General features: G+C 42.3%; 2 protein-coding genes across 4 annotated transcripts; one reads left to right on the plus strand and one right to left on the minus strand.

The window, feature by feature from the left end:
* Positions 1-66: 66 nt before the first annotated feature.
* Positions 67-3,413, minus strand: tmed2 (transmembrane p24 trafficking protein 2). 2 transcript variants are annotated; one of them, XM_084383466.1, is made up of 5 exons: positions 3,029-3,413; positions 2,277-2,469; positions 2,146-2,163; positions 1,696-1,803; positions 67-1,607 (listed from the first exon to the last, which is right to left on the minus strand). In XM_084383466.1, exons 1-5 carry the CDS (start codon positions 3,206-3,208, stop codon positions 1,483-1,485), a joined length of 624 nt encoding a protein of 207 aa, XP_084239592.1. In that variant the 5' UTR covers positions 3,209-3,413; the 3' UTR covers positions 67-1,482. The 2 variants fall into 2 exon arrangements, with proteins under 2 accessions (XP_084239592.1, XP_084239593.1); XM_084383467.1 differs by lacking the exon at positions 2,146-2,163 and having other exon boundaries at positions 3,029-3,406.
* A 3,067-nt stretch (positions 3,414-6,480) lies between these two features.
* On the plus strand, positions 6,481-20,927 carry ptpn11a (protein tyrosine phosphatase non-receptor type 11a). Of its 2 annotated transcripts, XM_084382365.1 has the most exons (16): positions 6,482-6,784; positions 8,357-8,479; positions 10,689-10,883; positions 11,214-11,406; positions 12,662-12,781; positions 12,878-12,991; positions 13,095-13,191; positions 13,289-13,386; positions 13,707-13,865; positions 14,510-14,641; positions 14,785-14,939; positions 15,051-15,118; positions 15,235-15,386; positions 15,478-15,596; positions 15,996-16,101; positions 17,194-20,927. In XM_084382365.1, the coding sequence occupies exons 1-15, from the start codon at positions 6,771-6,773 to the stop codon at positions 16,063-16,065; spliced, it is 1,809 nt and encodes a 602-aa protein (XP_084238491.1). In that variant the 5' UTR covers positions 6,482-6,770; the 3' UTR covers positions 16,066-16,101; positions 17,194-20,927. The 2 variants fall into 2 exon arrangements, with proteins under 2 accessions (XP_084238492.1, XP_084238491.1); XM_084382366.1 differs by lacking the exon at positions 15,996-16,101 and having other exon boundaries at positions 6,481-6,784.
* The last annotated feature ends 954 nt before the right edge of the window (positions 20,928-21,881 follow it).

The following is a 21,881-nucleotide window of genomic DNA, read 5'->3' on the forward strand; positions in this document are numbered from 1 at the left end:
GTTTTCCACCTGCAGTCAAACTTCTCAATAAGAAACTTTTACCACCTGTTAAGAAAGACATCCAAGTAATTGTACAGAATATTGGCTTTATTATGAAACCTGGGGCATTTTCCACAGACAACCATTCTACATTTGTACAGATCCATTTATCAGATTTTGTCGTAGTCACAAAAAGGAGGAGACTGTGTACAGAACAGTTTACCTGCCTGAGCTCACCAAAGATTGTTTTTAATACAAAACTGGAGCATATTCGGTGACACGCGACAATAACGGTGTTGCAGCTGCGTAGACTTTTGGACTTGTTACCTTGTATACTGATAGAAAAAGGTAAAGCATCTGAATTTTTTTAACATCCACACAGTTGCATGTCACAGGATATGCTCCAAGAAAAACAAACGGTTCAAAATTGTATACAATCATATAATTTAAAATCCCCAACCCCAACAAAATAACTATAGTAGAAGCAACTAAAGCACACAGCAGTCAATAGGTGTCAGACCACCCCCCACCCACCCTCAATCAACATGTAACATGTATTTCAGTATTTCTCTACACTTTGGAGTTGCACCCCAAGTGGTTCAGATTAAAATCCAAGCCTGCCTCAGCTCTTCCGGGTCGTGCTGCTAAGTGAAAGTTTAAATTAAGTGTTTGAAAATTAAATCAACTTGTGAACTCCGAGGCCAAGAAACCCCTCGCCTGTTGTTATTTTCTGAACTACGTAGTTTCACTGCAAAAGATGTAAACTGAACCCGCTCCCGTGTGTATGGAACGCTATGAATCAACAGGCAGAGCTAGAAGCTGTACAGTTTCCCTTAAAGACCAGCTGCAGAGTAAATCCTTCAGATATTTAGATGAATCCATCAGGAGTGCAATTTGTTGTTTGAGAGCATTAACACATGTACAGATATCACATATCTGCCGGTACATTGTCTGACTTGGCTTAGACACCGGAAACCAAAACCTCCTGCACGTCAGACAAAATTCTAAAGCATTTGTTTTTCTTGTTTGCCATTTTTAAATCATAGGAAAGGAGTCTGATTTATATCTTAATAAGGGCTACATTCTCCTGTGGTGACTCCACACATGCCTATCCATTTATGTGCATTTCTACATCTTATTCATTAGCCTGCGTTTGCTTAACATTATGAGCCTCACAGTCATTCACACAGGCAAATCTGTACTGGCTAGTAATCGGTACGTAACTGTAATTATCAAACAGTGTTGGACAAAAGAATCTGTGAAACAAAAAAAAAAAAACTAATGAAATCCGACATCTATCCCAGAATCTTTTGGCCATTCGTTCCAAACAAACACTAATTACATTTTTCAGAAGGAACCAAACAGGTAACAGGAGAACAAAACATCTGAGATCCAATCAAATGTAGGCTTTACTCAAAACTGCCAGTCTCATTTCCAGAGTGTAAATAACTGTCTTGGTGTTGGAGAAAACAGTGGAGGACACAGAGGGATCATGTAAGCGCACTACACCACTCGCCGTACTTCGAAAAATCTCTTCAGGTAGTAAATCTGTCCAAGTGTCATTGCCACGAGAACCAGAGCTTCGAAGAACGACCACAGCACCACTCTGCTGTTTGTGTTGTCGTTGACTAGAAAGGGAAGAAGAGACAGCTTGTGAAATAACAGTCAAACAGCTACAAAACGACTGGCTCTTGGTACATGCTCTTATTGACTCACTTGCTCTGTGTATCCTCTCGCGAACCTCCATGTACTCCTGCTCATGCTTTACAGCTGTCATGGCAACAGCGAGCTCGTTGATCATCTCCTCCAGCTTGTTTTGGTGGGCTGAAACAGGTAAAAGAAACCATCAGTAACGGGCCACAAACCAGTCACCGTGCACAAAGAACATGCATGAGGTATGTAAGACATGCATAACCGTTTTGCGAGTGTGACGTACAGTATGTCGCGGGTGATGCTGTCCTATCACCAGGGACATAAATAGATCCTACGTGTTCTCACAGTGCAAATAGTCAGTCAAATCATTCACAAACATCACAGCTTCTTGGTAGAAATGCACTTATTAGTGTATGCTATGGAACACTGGTTAGAGAAAACTCTGCAGTGCATCACAAACTCAAAAGTCTATGTCACAACAGCAGTTTTGCCATAGCCTGCCCTGTGCCCTACCATCCCAGCTGTCACCACCTACGAAGAGGAAGAGTCACCAAAATACAGTCAAAAAGACAGCAGCATACGATAAATAACAGCAGAATACAGACAGAAAAACAGATTTTCCAACACAAACATCCTCTGCGTACCTTCCGTCTCCATGTCCTGGCCTTTAGGCGCCTCTCCGATATCAATCGTGAACATGACGATCTTGGGTGTCATGGTTGACATCTTGTTGCTGAAGCAGAACTTGTAGGTCCCGTCCATGTGTGCTGCCACAGAGTATTTCCCACTGGACTCTCTGTCGCCTTTGTAAATCTGCTTGCCATCAGGCCCCGTTATCTGTGAAAGGACACAGGAAATAATACAGATGTCTTAATGCACTGAACACTGCTGCATGAGGGGACTGCAGTAACATATGGCAGCAACGTCTGTGCACACAAAACACTCAGTGGCACCTTTAAGCACAGCAACTGTTCCACAATAAGTGAGTAAGAAGAGCACTAGCATTAATAAATCTCACAGTGTATTGATTTAGATAGAGGGCATCGTTTTTGCTACACAGTTAGCTAGCATAACTTAGCCAGACAGACTGCTAACGCTGTACTTCCTGTATTGTTATGAATAATTGAATCATCTCTGTCACATATTTAAAGAAAGCGAGACGGACAGGTGATTCCTCTTTAATGATTTCATTCACAAATCAGAATATTGTGCGTCTGAGAGTTTGTTAATGGGCAATAAGTAGCTTCACTTGACGTGAACTGTTACGCAGGCGGCGCAAGCTAACGTTAGCACAGGCCTTGAGTCTAACAGTAGCGTCAGCAGGTAACAATTAAGAAACACACATCAATTCCTTCACGTTAGGTGTTTGGTTTGTTATCCCAGTGAAGTAATTCACCTCGACATCGATGTCCAGAAAGCCGCCTTCGGCCACCTCAAACATGAGGCCCATCTTTGTGCCGGAGTTGACCCGCTCGTAGAAGCATTCCTCGGCATGGGCGTCTATGCTAACGAAGTAGCCGGACGCGGTGGCAGACAGGACGGCCAGCAAGACGACCAGCTCCGACACGGTAAACATGTTTGAAATGTTTTACAGCGGGCGTCACACCAAGCCTGACGATGTAAAGAGCGTCCTTGCTTTCAGTAAGTCCTGTCGGAGGGCCGGATGTCAGTTTGTATGAGTGAATTGTTGCAGGAGAGGAGCCGCATTAGCCTCAGCTGCTGTGTACTGCTCTCTGACTGCCACGTACGGGCTTAAACGGCAAGCGGGAAGGGTCAAACCTGAGAGAGTGCGCAGAAACTGCCACAGGAAGCTGAACGTCCAGTTGTTCAGACTGATCATCAACATCTGCCTTCTGCTGCAACACGGTCCAGAAGATCAGCATTATATTCAGATGCATCACTTTGTGCTTAGATGTTAAATATTAATACTAAATATATTAATTATAATATAATACGACAATAAAACTAATAACATATATATAATGTAGAATATATAATATAGTAAATTATAGTTGTTATATTTCAATGCTCCAATGTGTGTATATATATATATGTATATGTGTGTGTGTGTGTGTGTGTGTGTATATATATATATATATATATATATATATATGTATGTATGTGTATACCTATGTACACTTGAGCGACATTATAGCTCAGTAAGATCGCTGTGCTCCGGTTCAGGAGATCGAGGGTTCAAATCCTGGGCAGGGTGTGGCTGTTCATATGGGCCCTTAGGCAAGGTCCTTCATGCTACCAGGATGTGGGACCCTTGACTACCTGGATAGAATTTCTACCTAACTGAAAACTGCTCGTGCAGACAAACATGCAACTGCAAGGAGCCAGGGCGACAGGTTAGGTGGGATGTTTCATCATCTCCACACTCCGATGATGGGTAACAAGCCCCATAGAAACTAAGATGGCAGATATCCAGGAAAGAGTGCATGAAGAAGCAGGTCTAAAGAAGCTGCAACACAAATGAACCAGCTGCTAGCGGATGGGACCAACCCAGAATAGTTAACTGATCCTGAAAGACTGGTAGAAGCGATCCGACACCCAGCGATAACCGGTCTACATGACATGAAGCTGTATGCCAGGACTGAGCAATACAGATACCCCGCTGGCATAATAAGCTGGCCAAAGGACGAGATAGAGGAGGCGATGCATGGAGTCCAGAGGTTGTACACTAACCGGGGACTAGCCATGTCAAAGCCATGAGTACATCAAGAAGACGGCCCCAAGTGATGGACTGCTAAGTGAATATCTCAGACAGCAGAAACTCTGTGTATGTCTTTACAAGTGGCGAGAAGGCACTAAGCATGTGCTTAACATCCTGCCCAGCCAACAGAAACAAACGTATCTCTCTTATAAATTTTGCAATGATTCATTTCAAATTGACAGATTATCTAAATCATGTCCCTGTATGCAAACTGAAACTTGAAGCTTTTCACCCACAGCTGAAGGCTGCTTAGCAGAGTCACAGGAAACTTGTGGTTTTCTACCTGCACAGTGAGCTGTGGTTATCTGTATCTGACACCCACTTCAGGCTGGGTGCTTTCTGCTTGGCAGCTACAGTGAAGATTTTGGCTTCAAAATAGGTGTAAATAACATCCGTTCAAATCAATTTTGGATCTCAGAGCTTGTGGAGACTTTGCTCGTGCAGAACGAGCTCAATGGAGACATTTTATGTTTGTTTTTCATTCTTTTTTTGATGTTTTAAAACATCAAGCTTCACCAGACTTCCCATCAGCATGAGGGTGAGTACATAAGTTACTGTAAGTCACTTTAGACAAATGCATCTGCTCAATGCCCTAAATGTAAATGTAAATGTAAATGTAGATAATGTCTGAATTTTCATCTTGGGTGAACTTATCCTTTAATTAAAGTGTAATAGCCGATTCTGACTCTGACAGCTCCCTTTTTAATGTTACAGACAGTCAGTTTTGGTACCTTTTTATCCTCAACAGACAGATTGAACCGCTTCATAAGAACAGCTAATGGTCCGTCTGATAGTTATTCCTCAACTGAGTTACTTGAGAGCATTTTAAATACCTGCAGCAGGCAGACACGAGACACGAGCCACATTATCACACACTTTTTCTGCACTGCCTTCTTGCATCAGTAAATCCCCACATGTCACCACTGAAAGTGCCACAGCAACATGTCACAGGTGATTAGGGAAGTCTGCATTTTCACATGGCCTCTTTAGAAAATGTGGCAACTAACCTGACATCCATAGCGCCGACGACCAGCTGTGGAGTCATGAGCGAGTTAAAGACAAGTTGAGATTGGGGTAAATAAAGGCTGAACTCGATCGCTATTGTGCCAATCCATTAATGGATTTATATGGTTTCAGATCATATACATCACTTTGGAAATTACAGTTAAATGTACTGTTAGGGAACCAGGAAAAATGCTGTGTAAATTGTGCAACCTTTGAGCTACATGTGTCACGACTGTTACGCAGTTTATGTCAAAAATACAAGTGATCTGATGTGTCAAACACTTCTTTCATTTTAAGTCATCCAAGTGAAGGTTACACACAAAAAAAGAGACTTTATGACTTGTGCTGGAGGTTGAAGTCAAAATTAGGAGCTAATTTATAGGTTTTCTTCTTGGTTGTATAATAAAATCTGGTACGGCATCGTACAAAATAATAAATACTGGTCCAAGTCTGCTTGAACTTTATATTAATGATATTTGCAAAGTTACTGATTTGTTTAAATGTGTATTCTTGCAGTCGATATAAATGTTATTTTGTTCTGGTAACATTTTTTAGGAACTTTTGTATGAGAGGGAGCTGACAATCCTCAAAAACTTGGTTTGATGTCATAAATTGTTTAGAAAACTACACATGTTGTTTTCATGACTGAATAAACAAACTGACCTTAAAGGACAACACAATTTATACTGTTTTACTTTGTTTATATGTGGCGGACCCTGCCACCTTTCTAGCTTCAAACAGTGTTCTGGGACCTTATTTTCCTCTGAGAGCAGCTTGTTTATTCACTTATGGAAAAAATATATATTTATGAGTTTGTATTATTACATAATTAATATTGTAAATATTAATATTCTGAGTTTGAATTTCTCTTTAATATATTTTTTACCTCCTTCTCCACTTTTTGTGATGATTTGATCATGTGACGTCACCGTGCGGGCACCGCGCCGCTCGCCGCCGCTCTGTTCGCGGACCCTCCACACCGCTTCCCGCTCGTGCCGCTGTAATCATAAAATAAGCGGCGTACTGAGCATGCGCGGAGTGAAAGTGATAGGGCTCTTTAATTTATGTCGCGCTGTTCGCCGGACGGGGCGCGCGCTGTGGCTTTCCTTAAGGGAAGCGGAGAACGGCCGCGCGGGGTGGGAAAATCCGCGCACCCTCTGTTTTGTCGCATGTTTGGTGACGTCCAATAATCGACTTGCTTTGAAGTCTCCGGGGCCGAGGCCTACAGACTTTTTTTTTTTTCTATCGCACGCTCTTAAAATTGAGTTTCGATGCCCAGATTTCGGTGCCCGTTCTGACCGGGTGTGAACCGATGAAGCACTTTATTCCGTGACTGAAGCAGAAACGGTCGGAAACGTTAGCCAGCTAACTGTAGCTCCTGCTAACTGCCAGCGAGGAAGTGAGGAACGAAAAAATGACATCTCGGAGGTAAGAGGGGGCTGTCTGGAAAACAATGTCTGCTGATTGTGTTAGCTGAGCCAGCTAACTTTAACCAAACTCAGCTGTTTGGATGTTGGTGTGTCCGTAAACAAGCTCCGAGAGTGCCGACGTTTCTGGGAAAAAAAACCCCAGTGATGGCAGAGGAGTAGCTAGCTAAGGACCGCTTCATTTAGCACACACCGGCAACTTAACGTTAGAGCCCGGTCAGAAGATGTTTAAGCTAGGTTAGTAAACACCGTTAACACTGTAACACTGCTACCAAACTTAAGCTAGCTAGCAGGGTAGATGTGATATAAACAGAGCAGAAAGTAGATACAAAGGAGGAATTACTTCATGGAGAATCAGAAAGACAGTGTTAGCTGAAAGAAGGCACAAACAAAAGTTAAGTGAGTATTTATTATGACAAGTTAAAGACCACGAAACTTCCTCAGTACACCATGGAGACGCAGAAGAGACAGAGACAACACCCAAACACACTTTATCACATACATGTAATGTCAGGACAGCAATGAACAACCACTGCTTGAGGATGAAGACCTGGATCATGACTGAATGGAGCTGAGACAGGAAAAAAATGGGAGAGAAAAAGTCTAAAGATGGAAAAGAAAAGGAAGGAGGAGACTCAGTGCATAAAAAAGAAAAATGGAGAGAGAGCTGGCTACTATTAATCGACTAAATCGAGTAGCTGTCAATAACCGATTAATCAGTTTGACTCATGTTTTTCAAGAAAGATTTCTGTGATTACATCTTGTTCGGTTGTCTGGCTTCTCTCCTCCTCTATGACAGAAACTGACTGAATATCTTTGATTTGTGGATAAAACAAGACATTCATGACGTCACATGATCAATATTTTCACCCATTTTCGACATGTCCTGCCTAAAACAAATAAATTAAACGGATTAAAGGTGCACTATGTAGTTGCAGAACGTTCATATACAAGGGCAGACATATTTATGTGATATACATATTTCTTTGTCCTCAGAGGGGAATGAGGTCCTCACTGTTTGAAGCTAGAAAGGAGGCTACTGAGAAGAGTCCCGTGTATATAAACAAAGTATAACTGTATGAAATTGTGTTTTCATTTGAGGTTTATTCTGTTTATTCAGACGTGACTGATTTTTTTCCCTCCCCCTTTTTCTCATTCTCTTAAAAACCTACATAGTGCACCTTTAAGCGCCAGTGGAAATGATCGCGAGCACACATGACATGCTTTGTGTATTTAGTTTTGTTGTACGTTCAGATCTTTGTATGTTCTGTGTTTAACATGGCTGCAAGATATTTTTTCCATTAGGAAGTCGGAGGTTGTAGTAGTTGGAGTGCAGCTGCAGTGTTTTGCATCTATCAGATGTGCTACATTACGTTGTGGGGCTGTGGAGAAAAGTAGTGCACGTGTCATGTACTTAGCTCTTTGTTGCATTATCATAGTTTTTGACAAAGCAGTAACCTCAACCAAAGTGTTGGAGAGTAAACAGAAAGCACATGGTGGTACATAGTGAGAGGTTTTGAACACGACCTTGCCCTCCAGGCTGAGGCTCATCATGCTTTCACTCCTCTTCCAGGTGGTTTCACCCCAACATCACAGGTGTGGAGGCTGAAAACCTCCTGCTGACTCGAGGAGTGGATGGGAGCTTTTTAGCCAGACCCAGTAAGAGTAATCCAGGAGACTTTACCCTCTCAGTACGGTAAGTGTGAAGCAGCAAACACTACAGGAGACAATATGATACAGTGTCAACAGTTCAAAACCTCCGTCCAGTTCTCTGTATTACAGTGTGTGAGGAATAACGGTAAAATGAGAGTTTTGGTTTCACATTTATTACAGGGGGTTCCCTTATTTTTAAAGCAATCTAGTTGTGTCTGCTTTTGTAGTTTTACATGTATTAAAGGCTTTGAATAGATGCTGTTGTTTAATGTTTTTATTGTTTACCAGCGTCAGTTTTTAGGTTATTTTCCAAAACTAAGCTTTATATGTTTTAGTCAGGGCAGCCATCAACGAGTTAGGATTACAAAATATGTCCAGGTGTCCAAAAAACAAAGATTCTTAATTTCTCATCATTAATGATGAAGAAGAGCAGCAAGTCGTCACATTTAAGAAGCTGAAACCAGCAAACGTTTGACATTTCTGCTTGAAAAATGGCAAATACGATGAATATTGAATGAATATTCATTGCAGCGCTATTCGAGACAACAACTTAATAAGCTGATATGATGTTGATATGATGTCAGTGTTGTGTTTTCATCTTGGTCTGCTGTCGGCAAAAGGCCTTAAAATCAATGAATGCAGCTTTAAATATGCTGTATCGTTAAGTGACACTGAAATATAACAAAAACGGCCCTCACACTAAATTCTGCTTTGTCTGTAGCGATGGTTCTGCTGAGTGACGGTGGGAAAAGAGCGTTATCCACAGAAGGAAGACCAAACTTTAGCTAATAAAAAAACAGTTTGTGGTTTTATCTCCGAGGCCCTTTGAGTCATAAATTTTTCAGATGAAGTATCATTAACTCTGTTTAGCTGACGTAGCCGGTGTTATTTTTGTAACAGTCTCATATTTTAGCTGTACAGTCTCTCATCTCGCACCATATTTACTTCCTATGGAAACAAAACAAGTCACGCTCGTCTTGTGGAGACAGAACCGGAGGGAGGCCGGTCCCTGCTGGTTCAAACCAGCACGTCTCTCTGTCTCTGCACATTCTGCCAGACTTAACCGTAAGTCATCCAAAGTTACATGCTGCTACTGAGCCTAACATCTGCCACTAGTTCTCCTTTTCTATTTTCCGATATAATGGCGGTCACCTACGATGACTCAACACAGTTTATTCCCTTCTATCTGGTTCGTGTCTCAGAAACGTGTTTTTTTCCTTTAAGACTTGCCAGTTTTGAACCTCAGCGTCGTCGCTCTGCCTTTTGAACATTTTCAGTTTCTTCTTTTTTTTTTGCCTCTCGCCGACTGCTAATAATAGAGATGGTACTCATGCTGTCAGTTGGGCATGTGACTGAGTGTTGTGCTCATTTTAATCTTAACACATCAACACTGCATAAGAAGGGCAGGAGGACCGAGAACCAGCAATGATGCAGTTCAGGCTGCAATTAAAGATCATTATCCACAATCCCAAGATATTCACTTTAAATTCTCGTGTGACACAGCAAAGCAGCGAATCCTCACAATTCAGATGTCGGCGTCTGTTTTTCATCAGTTATCAAGATGGTTGCGCATAATCTCGACCGACTAATTGATTAAAGGAGCACTACGTAGTTTTGGGGACAAAATTTTAATCAGACTTCATCGACTGTTTTCATTTGGGCCTAAACAAACTCTCTTTGTTTTCATGACTGAATAAACTGAATAAACAAACTGACCTTAAAGGAAGACACAGTTTATACTGTTTTACTTTGTTTATATGTGGCGGACCCTGCCACCCTTCTAGCTCCAAACCGTGCTCTGGGACCTTATTTTCCTCTGAGAGCAGCTTGTTTATTCACTGATGGAACAAATACATTTCTCTGAGTTTGTATTTCTTCTCCAAAACTACACAGTGCCCCTTTAATCTTTAGATGCTGCTAAAGAAAAAGTACGATGTGAGACGAGATATTTTAGTCATGTTCTTGTCAGAATATGGCCTCATTACGACAGCACTGATTTATATTTAGGATTGCAACGGTATGAGATGTCGTGCTACATTATCTTGATTTCACAATATCTTATTTCCTCACAGACGTGAACCTTATATCTGATAAATTCACTGCATATGTGTGAGTTTGTGAGAAGATCCTTTACATAGTCTGATTTTTATTAATTAATCGATAATCTTTGAATGAGCGTAAACGTCCTGTTGAAGTCTGTTCTCGCGTCTGAAGGCAAACATTTCCTCAAAGTGTCTGTGCTTCTTCTGCAGGCGAAATGGAGCCGTCACCCACATCAAGATCCAGAACACAGGAGACTACTACGACCTCTATGGCGGGGAGAAGTTTGCCACTCTGGCTGAGCTGGTGCAGTATTACATGGAGCATCACGGGCAGCTGAAAGAGAAAAACGGAGATGTTATTGAGCTCAAGTATCCGCTCAACTGTGCCGACCCAACCTCAGAGAGGTGAGTGATGATGATGACGACGACGATGATGATGTTGATGTTGAATTAATGTGTTTGAATTTCCAGCCAGAGGTGGCAGAAGTCCACACATTCTTCATTCCTGTAGAAGTACAGATACTCCCTCTGAAGGACGTTTCTACCAGCTATTTCTAAACTCAGATTTTCTTTTTACTAAACATACACACACTCTTAACTGTACTTCATGTAAACAAAAAGAAGGATGCAACTGAAGTGACCAGTTTATCCCAGTCACCACTGGAGACAGGTGTTTCATGATGTGAGTTATCTGTCCAGTCGAGTCCAGTTTACCGTCCCGTGTCTTTTCATCAGATGGTTCCACGGACACTTGTCGGGCCGGGAGGCCGAGAAGCTGCTGACGGAGAAAGGAAAGAACGGCAGCTTCCTGGTGAGAGAGAGCCAGAGTCATCCGGGAGATTTCGTCCTGTCGGTCCGCACAGGAGACGACAAGACGGACAGCAGTGACAGCAAACCCAAAGTCACTCACGTCATGATCCGCTGCCAGGTAAACCCACAGCTCATCGCCTCTGTGTTTCCTTTATACCTCCTCTCTGTTGAATAGAGATTCACCAATCTGCCAGAGACCAGAATTGGACTGTTTTTGGCATGATTGGCCATGACGGGTTGATCAGACTCAGATATATCAGATTCCTGTGAACCTGATTTCTAAGTCACCTGGTTTCTGGAGCACGATTGTCTCGATCTTCCCATTTTTCATTGCCATCTCCGGGTTCACAGTTCTCCTGTATTCCTCCTGATTTATGACAAGTTTCACACCTTTTCCCCGTTTTTCCTGATATCAAAGCCTGTTTTTGGCGCTGTGCAGTCTACTGTTACTGCTCTGCTTCATCCTCCTCAGTGAGTGAGAGACGGACAGAGAAATGGAGAACAGAAAGAAATACTCAAGCAAATTTCGATGTCCTGGAAAAAAAAGAATTCACCAAACTTATGAAAAGTTTAAAACTAAAATCTGCTGCATCAAATTTTCCATTTACCACTCGGGTCTCGCCATCATCGAGAGGAATCCCAGTTTGAGCTAGAAACCCTGATCTCAGTGCTATGAAAAGTAAAACAGCCGGTTGTTTTCATAAGTCAGCAGTTTGCGTTACTTGCTGCTCTGGTAGAAATAATGCTGGTTTTGAATCGTCTCAAGAGGAAACACATATCAACGAGGGATCAGACTTTGACACAACACCGGAGCGCTCCCCATCGAGTGAATGCCCGTCGTTCACTCTCGTTTAACCTCAGTTTCTGTCACTCTCCCTCTTCACCTTCTTCGCCTCCATCAGCAGGGTTTCTTTTTCTTTCCACAGTTATTCCAGTTGTTCCACTGTTATCTGGGGATAGTGACAAGGAAGGGAAAACAATGCCTCTAACTATTATGATTGTGCCGTAATCCGGCCTGGTGGCGGACTGAATAGCACAGAAAAAGTGAGGTTTATAGAGAACCAATCTATATGCTAATGGTGTCATTTTTCTACAGCCATTACACTGTGACTTCAGTGATTACCTCAGAATGAGAAGATTCTGGTCTATTGCCAGTTTGACATAAAAATCTTGTTGCAATATTTCTGTTATTTTCATTCTTTAATGTCACCAGAATTCAGAAAACGACGAGTCTGAAACTTAAATGTGTCTGTCGGAGGATCCTCAGGCCCCAACTTTGGTTTCAAATCCTCCCCATTTCTGAGGGCTCATGGTCGGCCTCATGACGGTGAGACTGGCCTGTTGTATTCATGTGTCTGTGCCTTCTTCTTCAGCCTGACCTGAAGTACGACGTGGGCGGAGGGGAGAAGTTTGACTCCCTCACCGACCTGGTAGAGCACTACAAAAAGAACCCCATGGTGGAAACTCTGGGCACCGTGCTTCAGCTCAAACAGGTACCGAACCGGGTGTCCAGTAATCATTTTTACTGCACGCTAAGGCAGCGTTTCCTGATTGTGATTGCTGTGCTGACTAATTTTTCTCCTCCACAGCCCCTGAACACTACTCGTATTAACGCTGCAGAGATCGAAAGTCGAGTTCGGGAGCTGAGCAAACTAGCCGAGGCCACGGACAAGGTCAAACAGGGCTTCTGGGAAGAATTTGAGGTGAGTAGTTCTGTTGGGTCGTTCTACAACTCTCCTGGCTCCGTCTCATGCATCGTTGGTTGGAAATGTCGAGACTTGACTCTCCGCTCTGTTTTCCATCCAGACTTTGCAGCAACAAGAGTGCAAACTGCTCTACAGCCGCAAAGAGGGCCAGAGAGCGGAGAACAAAAACAAGAACAGATACAAGAACATTCTGCCTTGTGAGAAACACCGACTGCTCTTTCACTATGAGACCGTCTCAGCTGACCCGTTCAGGCTTCGTTTAAAACACTTCACTGTTTTTGTTTCCGTTTCCAGTCGACCACACTCGTGTGGTGCTGAACGACAGGGACCCAAATGAGCCGGGCTCCGACTACATCAACGCCAATATCATCATGGTTGTATCTGCTGTCATGGTAAACTCACTTCTTCCTCAGGGATACACACACACACACACATGCACACACACATCATTTGTTGATATGTGGATGAATAAGATGTAGATTTGTGTTGGTCAGTCATTGTGCAGCCGGTGTTTTCAGTCAGTTCTTGCTCTTGTTATAACATCGTGATTCATAAAAAGTTGGGACACTATAAAAACGTAAATTAAAACGTTCCTTGTCTGTTGTTATCACATTGTTATATGTATGTTTTGCTCAGCATCCCAGTGTTTGTTTTAATGTATTGTTTATTTCTGAATATCCAGCTGACTGTCTGTCTGTTTGTCTCTGTGCAGCCGGAGCTGGACTACAAGTGTAACAGCACCAAGCTGAAGAAGAGCTACATCGCCACTCAGGGCTGTCTGCAGAACACCATCAGTGACTTCTGGAGGATGGTGTTTCAGGAGAACTCTCGAGTCATTGTGATGACCACCAAAGAGGTGGAGAGAGGGAAGGTAAGAAATACAAGGTGACATAAACCCTTTTCACACTGGTCATAACTCACCTGAGCCCGCTAACGTCTGGGTTTTGTGTGGTGCAGTATGAATGTAAAGTATCAGGGCAATCTGAAAGGAGTTAATTTCAGATTATTAGCAGCTTGATGTTTGAAAGTCCTCCGTATACACACCAACTTTGGTGTAAACTGTGACTTTACGTGAGTCTCAGGGTGTCTGCCGGTCCTTGAAAAAGTCTTCAGTGTCTTAAATATAAATTTCATGAATATGAGGCCTTAAAAGTCATAAAACAAACTTTTAAAATTTGTGAGGTCTTCATTGTGACAAATATTTTATCTAATTTAATATACTTGTCAAAGTGAGTCAAGACTCTTCAACTAAAACAGCAACCATCACAGTTAAAGTTAGAAACCTGATTGGTGGACAGACGAACGTGACATCGTTTATTTCTACCTGAGCCCCGCCTTCTTCAAACCAGTAAGAAAAGAAGGACAGAAACATAAAGACGAGGATCTAAAACTGTCCTTCACTCAGAGAAGAAATGACAAACAATTAATTTATCAAAGTGTTGTAGATTGATTTCCTCCACTGGACTATAGTTGATAGCTTTGACTTATGTGGCGACTGTTATTGTGTCTCAACAGAGCAAGTGTGTGAAGTACTGGCCGGACATGTCGGCTCTGAAGGAATACGGTGCGATGCGTGTTCGCAATGTCCGAGAGACGGCGGCACACGACTACATCTTAAGAGAGCTCAAACTGTCCAAAGTCGGGCAGGTAAGTTATGTTTGTTGGTGTCTACGTAGAGATGAAACCATGTGGAAAATCAAAGCTGTCACTGTAATATAAATGTATGAAAGGACATATCTTAACTTGTCTTTTAAGAACCTCAGTATTCATGTAACATTGTGTGTTTTCAGGGCAACACAGAACGTACAGTTTGGCAGTACCACTTCAGGGCCTGGCCGGACCACGGCGTCCCCACTGACCCCGGCGGTGTGCTCGACTTCTTAGAGGAGGTCAACCTGAAGCAGGAGAGCATACTGGACGCTGGGCCCATAGCAGTACACTGCAGGTAAACACCGGTCACACACTGAAATGAATGAGCCACTAATCCTCTGAAACAAACTCCAGAAGTGTGCACAGAGGAAACGTGTTGACTCAGACTTCCTCTGTTGCTCCTCAGTGCAGGGATCGGGAGGACAGGGACGTTTATAGTGATCGACATCCTGATAGATGTGATCAGAGAAAAAGGTGAGTGCGTGGCTTCGTTTACACTCCTCACTTCAAGACTCTTGTATCCAGATAAACTCCTGATTCGACTGTATCTTAAGGGTTTTGTTTTATACAATACTGTTTTCCTGTTTCAGGGGTGGACTGCGACATCGACGTGCCAAAGACCATCCAGATGGTTCGTTCTCAGCGCTCTGGGATGGTGCAGACCGAGGCGCAGTACAGATTCATCTACATGGCGGTTCAGCACTACATAGAAACACTGCAGAGACGCATCGAGGAGGAGCAGGTGTGCAGCAGAAAACACCTCCTGATTTCATTTCTGCTTTTTTTTCCCTGCTCTCGTCTCTAACCGTCCTCTGTTCTCCTCTCCTCTGCAGAAAAGTAAGATTAAAGGGCGCGAGTACACCAACATTAAGTACTCTTTGTCTGACCTGACCGGAGGAGAGCAGAGCCCTTTGCCTCCTTGCACTCCAATTCCTACTCCCACCTGCACAGAGTAAGTAATGCTGTTCGTAAAATGCTGCTACAGGAGGCTTCAGTTAAGATTATTTTCATTGTCGCTTCATCTCCTGATTATTTTCTCAATTATTCCATTAGTTGTTTGAATATTAAAATGTCAGAAAATGGTGAAAATGTCCATCAATGTTTCCCAAAGACCAAGCGGACGTTCTCAAATGTTTTGTTTTGACCAAAACGCAAAGATATTCAGTTCACTAACACAATCCCAGAGGAGGAAACAAACTATAATATTCACGTTTAAGAAGCTGGAATCAGAATTCTGACTTTCGCTTTATCAAAACAGTTGCCGATTAATTTTATAGTCTAATTAATGAATCGTCGCAGCTCTACATTTGAGTAGTTTCTCATGAAAGTGTGTGTGTGTGTGTGCTGGCAGGATGAGGGAGGACAGCTCCAGAGTGTATGAGAACGTGGGCCTGATGCAGCAGCAGAAGAGCTACAGATGAGATTCACCTTTGACCCCGGTGCTCTATCAGTTCCAGGTAAATTAAATCAATAACATGCCGCTCATATAGAAAAGAAAAACAAACACTGGACATTAATGAATGCATTGAGTGGGGTTGAATCACCTGTATCACAGAAGCTCACATGGTAAATTAATGTACATTACAACAACAGTCCTATCACCAGAGTAATCACCGGACTTTGCAGCATCTCAGTCCCCTCGCTGTTTTGGTTTTTACAACCCAGCATCATTTTCAGCGACACAGCTCTAAAAAAAAGCCACTGTACACTTCCTGCTCAGCACCAACAGGAGATAGACACAGTTAGCGACAAGCTGGTTAACACAGTGGAGCATTTAGCAGCTAGAGAGCCAGATATTTCCCTCAGGTGTTGGTGGAGACTTAGACTGACTCACCAGATGTAGGCTGTTGGTGTAAGCCTGCCGTAGGACGCCTATTTCAGTCACAGTCTCCTCCCTTTCGCTATCTGCATGTCGCTACAGGAAACAACAGCCTCTGAGCTAGCAACCTACAGGGCTTTTCATGACACTTTTGACCGCGCCAAGTCACAACGTGCTGCGCTTGTTTGTGTTTCCATTACCAGTAAAAGTTTGCTAAATTGCGCCGTGCTGCACCCGAGATGGACAATCTGCTGCTGTGACACCTCCCTCTTCTCACCCTCAAACAAGCTGCGACGCTCGGCTTATTGCTGTGCAGGAGACCAGAGAGAAAAGGCGCTGTGTTCATCTCTCAGTACTTCTGCAGCTTCTAACTGAATCTCTGTAGTTTCTGTCCCTGTGTACTTTTAGACGGCTGCTTGATTTACTGTCTCATCGTGTTCACGTCCAGCTGTCAAAACAAATCCCCCCATCTTTAATTTGTAGGGAAACGTCTGTAAAAACTTTTAACCTCTAACATATCAACACGCAACAAGAATTTTGAACCGGCCTTTATCCAACGTTCAGGTTTCTCTTCTGGAAATATGCGCAAATTAGCGCATATTATAAATACAACATATCAGAGGATGTTAATACAAAAAAATGACTGTCTCAATCTAATTAAAATGTTTGCCCCGTTCACCTGTGGCGTTTCCTTCACATGTCCAATCGTTTCTCTCTCTGTCTCCCTCAGGATCTCGATACCTGACAGTTTTTTCGCCAGCCACACCTTGACGCCTGAGACTTGACCGTAACGAAATGGAACAATGGAAAAAACACACAAAAAAACGTGAGAGAGAGACCAGACACCAGGCTCCTCCTGTTCTCGCTCATCTTACATGAACATTTCGCCCTCTAGTTGAAATCTAAACCACTGTGATCATCAGAAGAAGCCTTTGAGAAGCCTAACACGCTAAATCCCCTACTAAAACCACAGTCTGGGTTTAGCCTTTGTAAATCTCACCACGACAAGGGCTGCACACAGCGAGCGCTCTCCTCAGAGGGAAAAACCGAGCTAACCTTTTGCTCCTTTCTCTTTTTTTTTCTATGTATTTTTTATTTCTTTTTATTAACCAAAGGAAGATTATGTAGATTGTTTTTGTCGACGGAAATGAGGAGTTTTCTGGAAAAACGGCCTGTGCCAAAACCACGAATGATTTCATCCACATTTCTCAGCCAATTAAAAGTCTCTATTTGGCCTTTAGCGCAGCGGGAGACGAGACCTTACTTGTGGACAAAGTGGAGGCAGTGAATATTGTCTAGTTTTCACTGTTGTGTAGAGTAATGTTTCTGAATGAAGAACTATTGGCATTGTAGTGTAATAACCATATTTACTGTTGAGTTGTAATCCACTAAACATGAATTCCTTTTTTTTTTTTTTTTTCGTCTTTTTGCGCCAGAACCGCCTCGAAGAGAAACTTAAATTCAGGCCGTTCGGAGTCAATGAACCTCTCTGTCGGGTTTAATTTGCTTTTCGTTGGGAAACACAGTGTGTCTGTTTGTCAGTTAACCATTCCTGAGCTCAAGCCGAATGCCCTTATTGCTGCACTTTTAGTTCGCAGCGTAACAGTTACAGTCAAGCCTTGATTCACCGGGTGGATTTATGAATAATCTAATCTGGGGTTTAGTGAGGAGTTTCTGGGGGGGGAGGGTTGATTTCCAGCCCCTCTCCTGCTCACGCCTGCACTTATATGTCCAAGTCAGTGTGACGACATGTTAAGATTTCAGGGGAGTCTGTTGTGTATCTCAGTCGCAGGCATCGCCACAGACGCACGGCTGCCAAAAAAAACTTTGTTTTTTAAGTTTTTTTTTAAAAGTGCATATTACTTTCTTCATTCATTCTTCTCTCTTTCTTTCTTTCTTTCTTTTTCATTTTTTTAAAGACAAATGCCTTTTTGTGTACCATTGCCTATTTTGAGCACCACATGTACTTAATTTTAAGAGTCACTGTTTTAAGAAGCAATCACACATCTCTCAGCTTTGGCACTATAGATAGTCATTGTCGTGGTTATAGATTGTCGGCCCTGTGATAGTCAGCTGGATTCAGTAGTTTTAACACACTCACATGTACACACACACATAATATACACACAGGTTTCTGTACGAGAGTATTTTCTTGTCTGTCTGTTAAAGTTAATTAATCCATTTAAAGGATATTTGGAGGTTTTGCGCATTTAGCTAATTCGTTTTCTTGCAGAGTCGGATGAAAAGATCAATATCACTCTCGTTTTTGAAGATAAATATGAATCTACAACCAGCAGCTGATTAGCTTATCTTAGCTTAGCATAATAACTGCAGACACGAGGAAGCAGCTAGCCTGGTTCAGTCCAACTGTGACAGCAAGACTCCAGGAAGTCACCGCTCCCGGCCAAGAAGTAGTTCCAGCGTGAGACGGTTTTACATTGAGATGCTGGTGTCACACTCATGTCTGTAAGCTAAATATGAAGCTAAAGCCAGTAGCTGATTAGCTTAGCTTAGCATAATGTGATGGAAAGACTCTGGGAAGTCACCGCTCTCGGCCATAAAGTCGAACGTCACAACATGACGTTTTTACATGAATTTGCTGTTGTGAGTAGATCAACACCACTCTCATGCCAGTATGCTAAATAAGAAGCTACTGCAGATAGGCTTAGCTTAGCTTAAAGACTGGAAATGGGTGGAAACAGCTAGCCTAGCTCTGTCCAAAGGGGACCACAAGACTCCTGGAAGTCACCGCTCCCAGCCGAGAAAATAGTCCCATCATGTAAACACAACATGATGTTTTAACATTTGCTGTTAATTGCAGGAGAAAAAAATGCCCTTTGATTAGAAAATTGTGGATTATTGTGGATTATCTTATTTCATCTTAGTTTAAAGACTGGAAACAGGTGGAAACAGCCAGCCCGGCTCTGTCCAAAGCTGTTGACAAGACTCGGAGAAGTCACTGCTCAGGGCCAAGAAGTAGCTCCAGCACGTAACCGTAACTTTATGCTTTGACATCGACATGCGGTTGGTTGTAAAAAGAAAACGAGAAGATTGATACAAACTCTCATGTCTGTATGGTAAATGTAATGCTACTGCTGATTAGCTTAACTTTAAGACCGTCTCTTACGTATTAACAAAACTGTTTAATGCATAAAAAAAACCCTTCGCTTCCAGTCTTTATGCTATGCTAAGCTAATCTCCTGCTAGCTCTTACCTTTTTACGTATTCAGCACAGACATGAGAGTAGAGTCTTTTTTATATACCTCTCTGCAAGAAAGCAAATAAGTGCACTTTCCAAAAAAACGTCATCTCTACAATCAGCTCCAGTATTGAGGGAAGTGAGATGTTTTGGATCTGCATTATTGTCCTAGCCAGAATCCACAACACTCATTTCGAAAACGTGTGGCCTGAAGTATTTTTCTTTCGTCAAGCCTTCCCAGCTCACCATCACTACGCCTTGAGAAACTGCAGTCTCGCGGTTGAACTCACTGTAACAGTGCTGACTCAGAAATCTCTCAGTGGAGAAAAAGGAAGAAGCGTCTCTCCTCTTTTTTTTGCCTTGAGGGACAGTTCTCAACGACCACTGATCCAGGATTTGAACAGCTTCTTTCTGTAACGTTAAAAAAGAAATCATGAAATCAGTGTTTTTTTTACGAGGGGGCTGCTTCCTCCTGCCGGTGGACTCTCTGCTAACACCCGGCTGCTGCTTCACAGCAAGTGTTCTTTGAAAATGAATCTCCTCCTCCCGGCTGAACGCCATCCACTGACTGAGTTATGAGATCTTCTGTCGCGTGGTGTACTGTATGCAGTTTTATCGTCAAACGGATGAGTTTGTGCTCGTCTTAATGTTTCGTTGAGTGCTTGCTCGTGGTGTTTTGTGTCTTGTGGTGTGTGTGTGAGCGGGGATGTGTGTGTGTGTGTGTGTGTGTGTGTGTGTGTGTTGTGAGAGTGCGGCTGCCTATCAGCCTTTTTTTGTTTCTTGGATACTTTCTTGTTTTTGTTTTTTCTTCCCAGATGATAAAACTGCTTTCCATTTATCATGTAAGCAATTTAGATGCATAGACGTGCCTTCTATGCATATGCCTCTGTGTATGTGATAGCTATTAAAATAAACAGAACAGTGCTCTTTAGTTCCACCGCCATTCAAGAACCTGTTGACACTTAAATGTGAATTATTTCATCCTGAACAAAAAAGGAAAACCGGTGATCGCAATGCAAACAAACTATATTTTTTAACATGTATATTGTACATGAGTACCTGGTAGAGGAGAATGTACTTACTAAAAAAAAAAACATATCTACTTGCCAATAAGATATACTGTATGTATATTCCTACAGCTTTCTCTCTGTGACACAGGGAGGGACCTCTCACAAAGCTTAAGAGGTTTTATTGTATGACTTTCAATGCAGTTAACCATGTTAACTTCCTCAATAACAATAAATGACAGGCTCTTGCCACATTAAGACTGTCTTTTTTTTCTTTTACTGTGATTTATAATCGTCTCAGACGGCGTTGCACAAAAACAGTGATGTCGAAACTGATCGCAAACGTAACGGGCGGAGACAAAGTTCCTGTTTCAGGTTTGAATGAGATATTTGATTTAGATTTTATAAGCAAATGTTGAACAAAACCAAACTGTGAAATGCTCTGAAGGGTCGGATCAAAACGATAGCGAAATAAAAAACAATAATCAGAAAGAGCTCAACCTTCAGAAAACGTCTGCAGGCTCAGCGTTGGAACAATATGAATATTTTGAAGGTGCTTAAATACTGAAGGTACTGCAGGAAGTTGAAGCATTGAAAGGAGTTTGAAAGCATCAGTGATGAGATGGATGAAAGCAGTTGAAATGTCAGTTAAAGCTCCTGTAATAGACCCACTGACGCTTTGGGATTGTAGGTTGAGGCGGCCGCCATCTAAAGTATTTGACGCGTTGGGAATGAGACTCATAAATCAACTATGTTACCAGAGGAGCCATTGAAATGTCAGTTGAAGAGTGAGACATTCAAAGTGAAATGTAAGGGATTAAATTAGTTGAAGTGTTGGTAAACTAAGAGAAGAAAGCGGCTCTAATGTCAGACGAGTAAAGAATAAAAGTAGTTGAAATGTGAGTTGAAGACTAAGATGGAAGTAGTCGAATATCTCAATAAAGTAGGAGATGAAAGCAGTTGAAATGTCAGTTAAGTAAAAGATTAAAGTTGTTAAAATGTCAGTAAACGAAGAGAAGAAACCAGCTGCAGCGTGTCGAGTACGAGAGGAAATCAGTTAAAATGCAGCTCTGGTAAAAGATAAAAGTAGTTGAAGATTGAAGTAGTAGGAATATGTCAACAAACTAAGATGTAATCAGTTGAAGAGTAAGTCAAGTGGAAACATTGTAACCTGGACAAATAAAAACGCTGCCCGTCCAGATTGTTGAGGCA

The sequence above is a fragment of the Pagrus pagrus genome (genome assembly GCF_965226575.1).
Source record: "Pagrus pagrus genome assembly, chromosome: 19".
Classification (NCBI taxonomy): Eukaryota; Metazoa; Chordata; class Actinopteri; order Spariformes; family Sparidae; genus Pagrus; species Pagrus pagrus.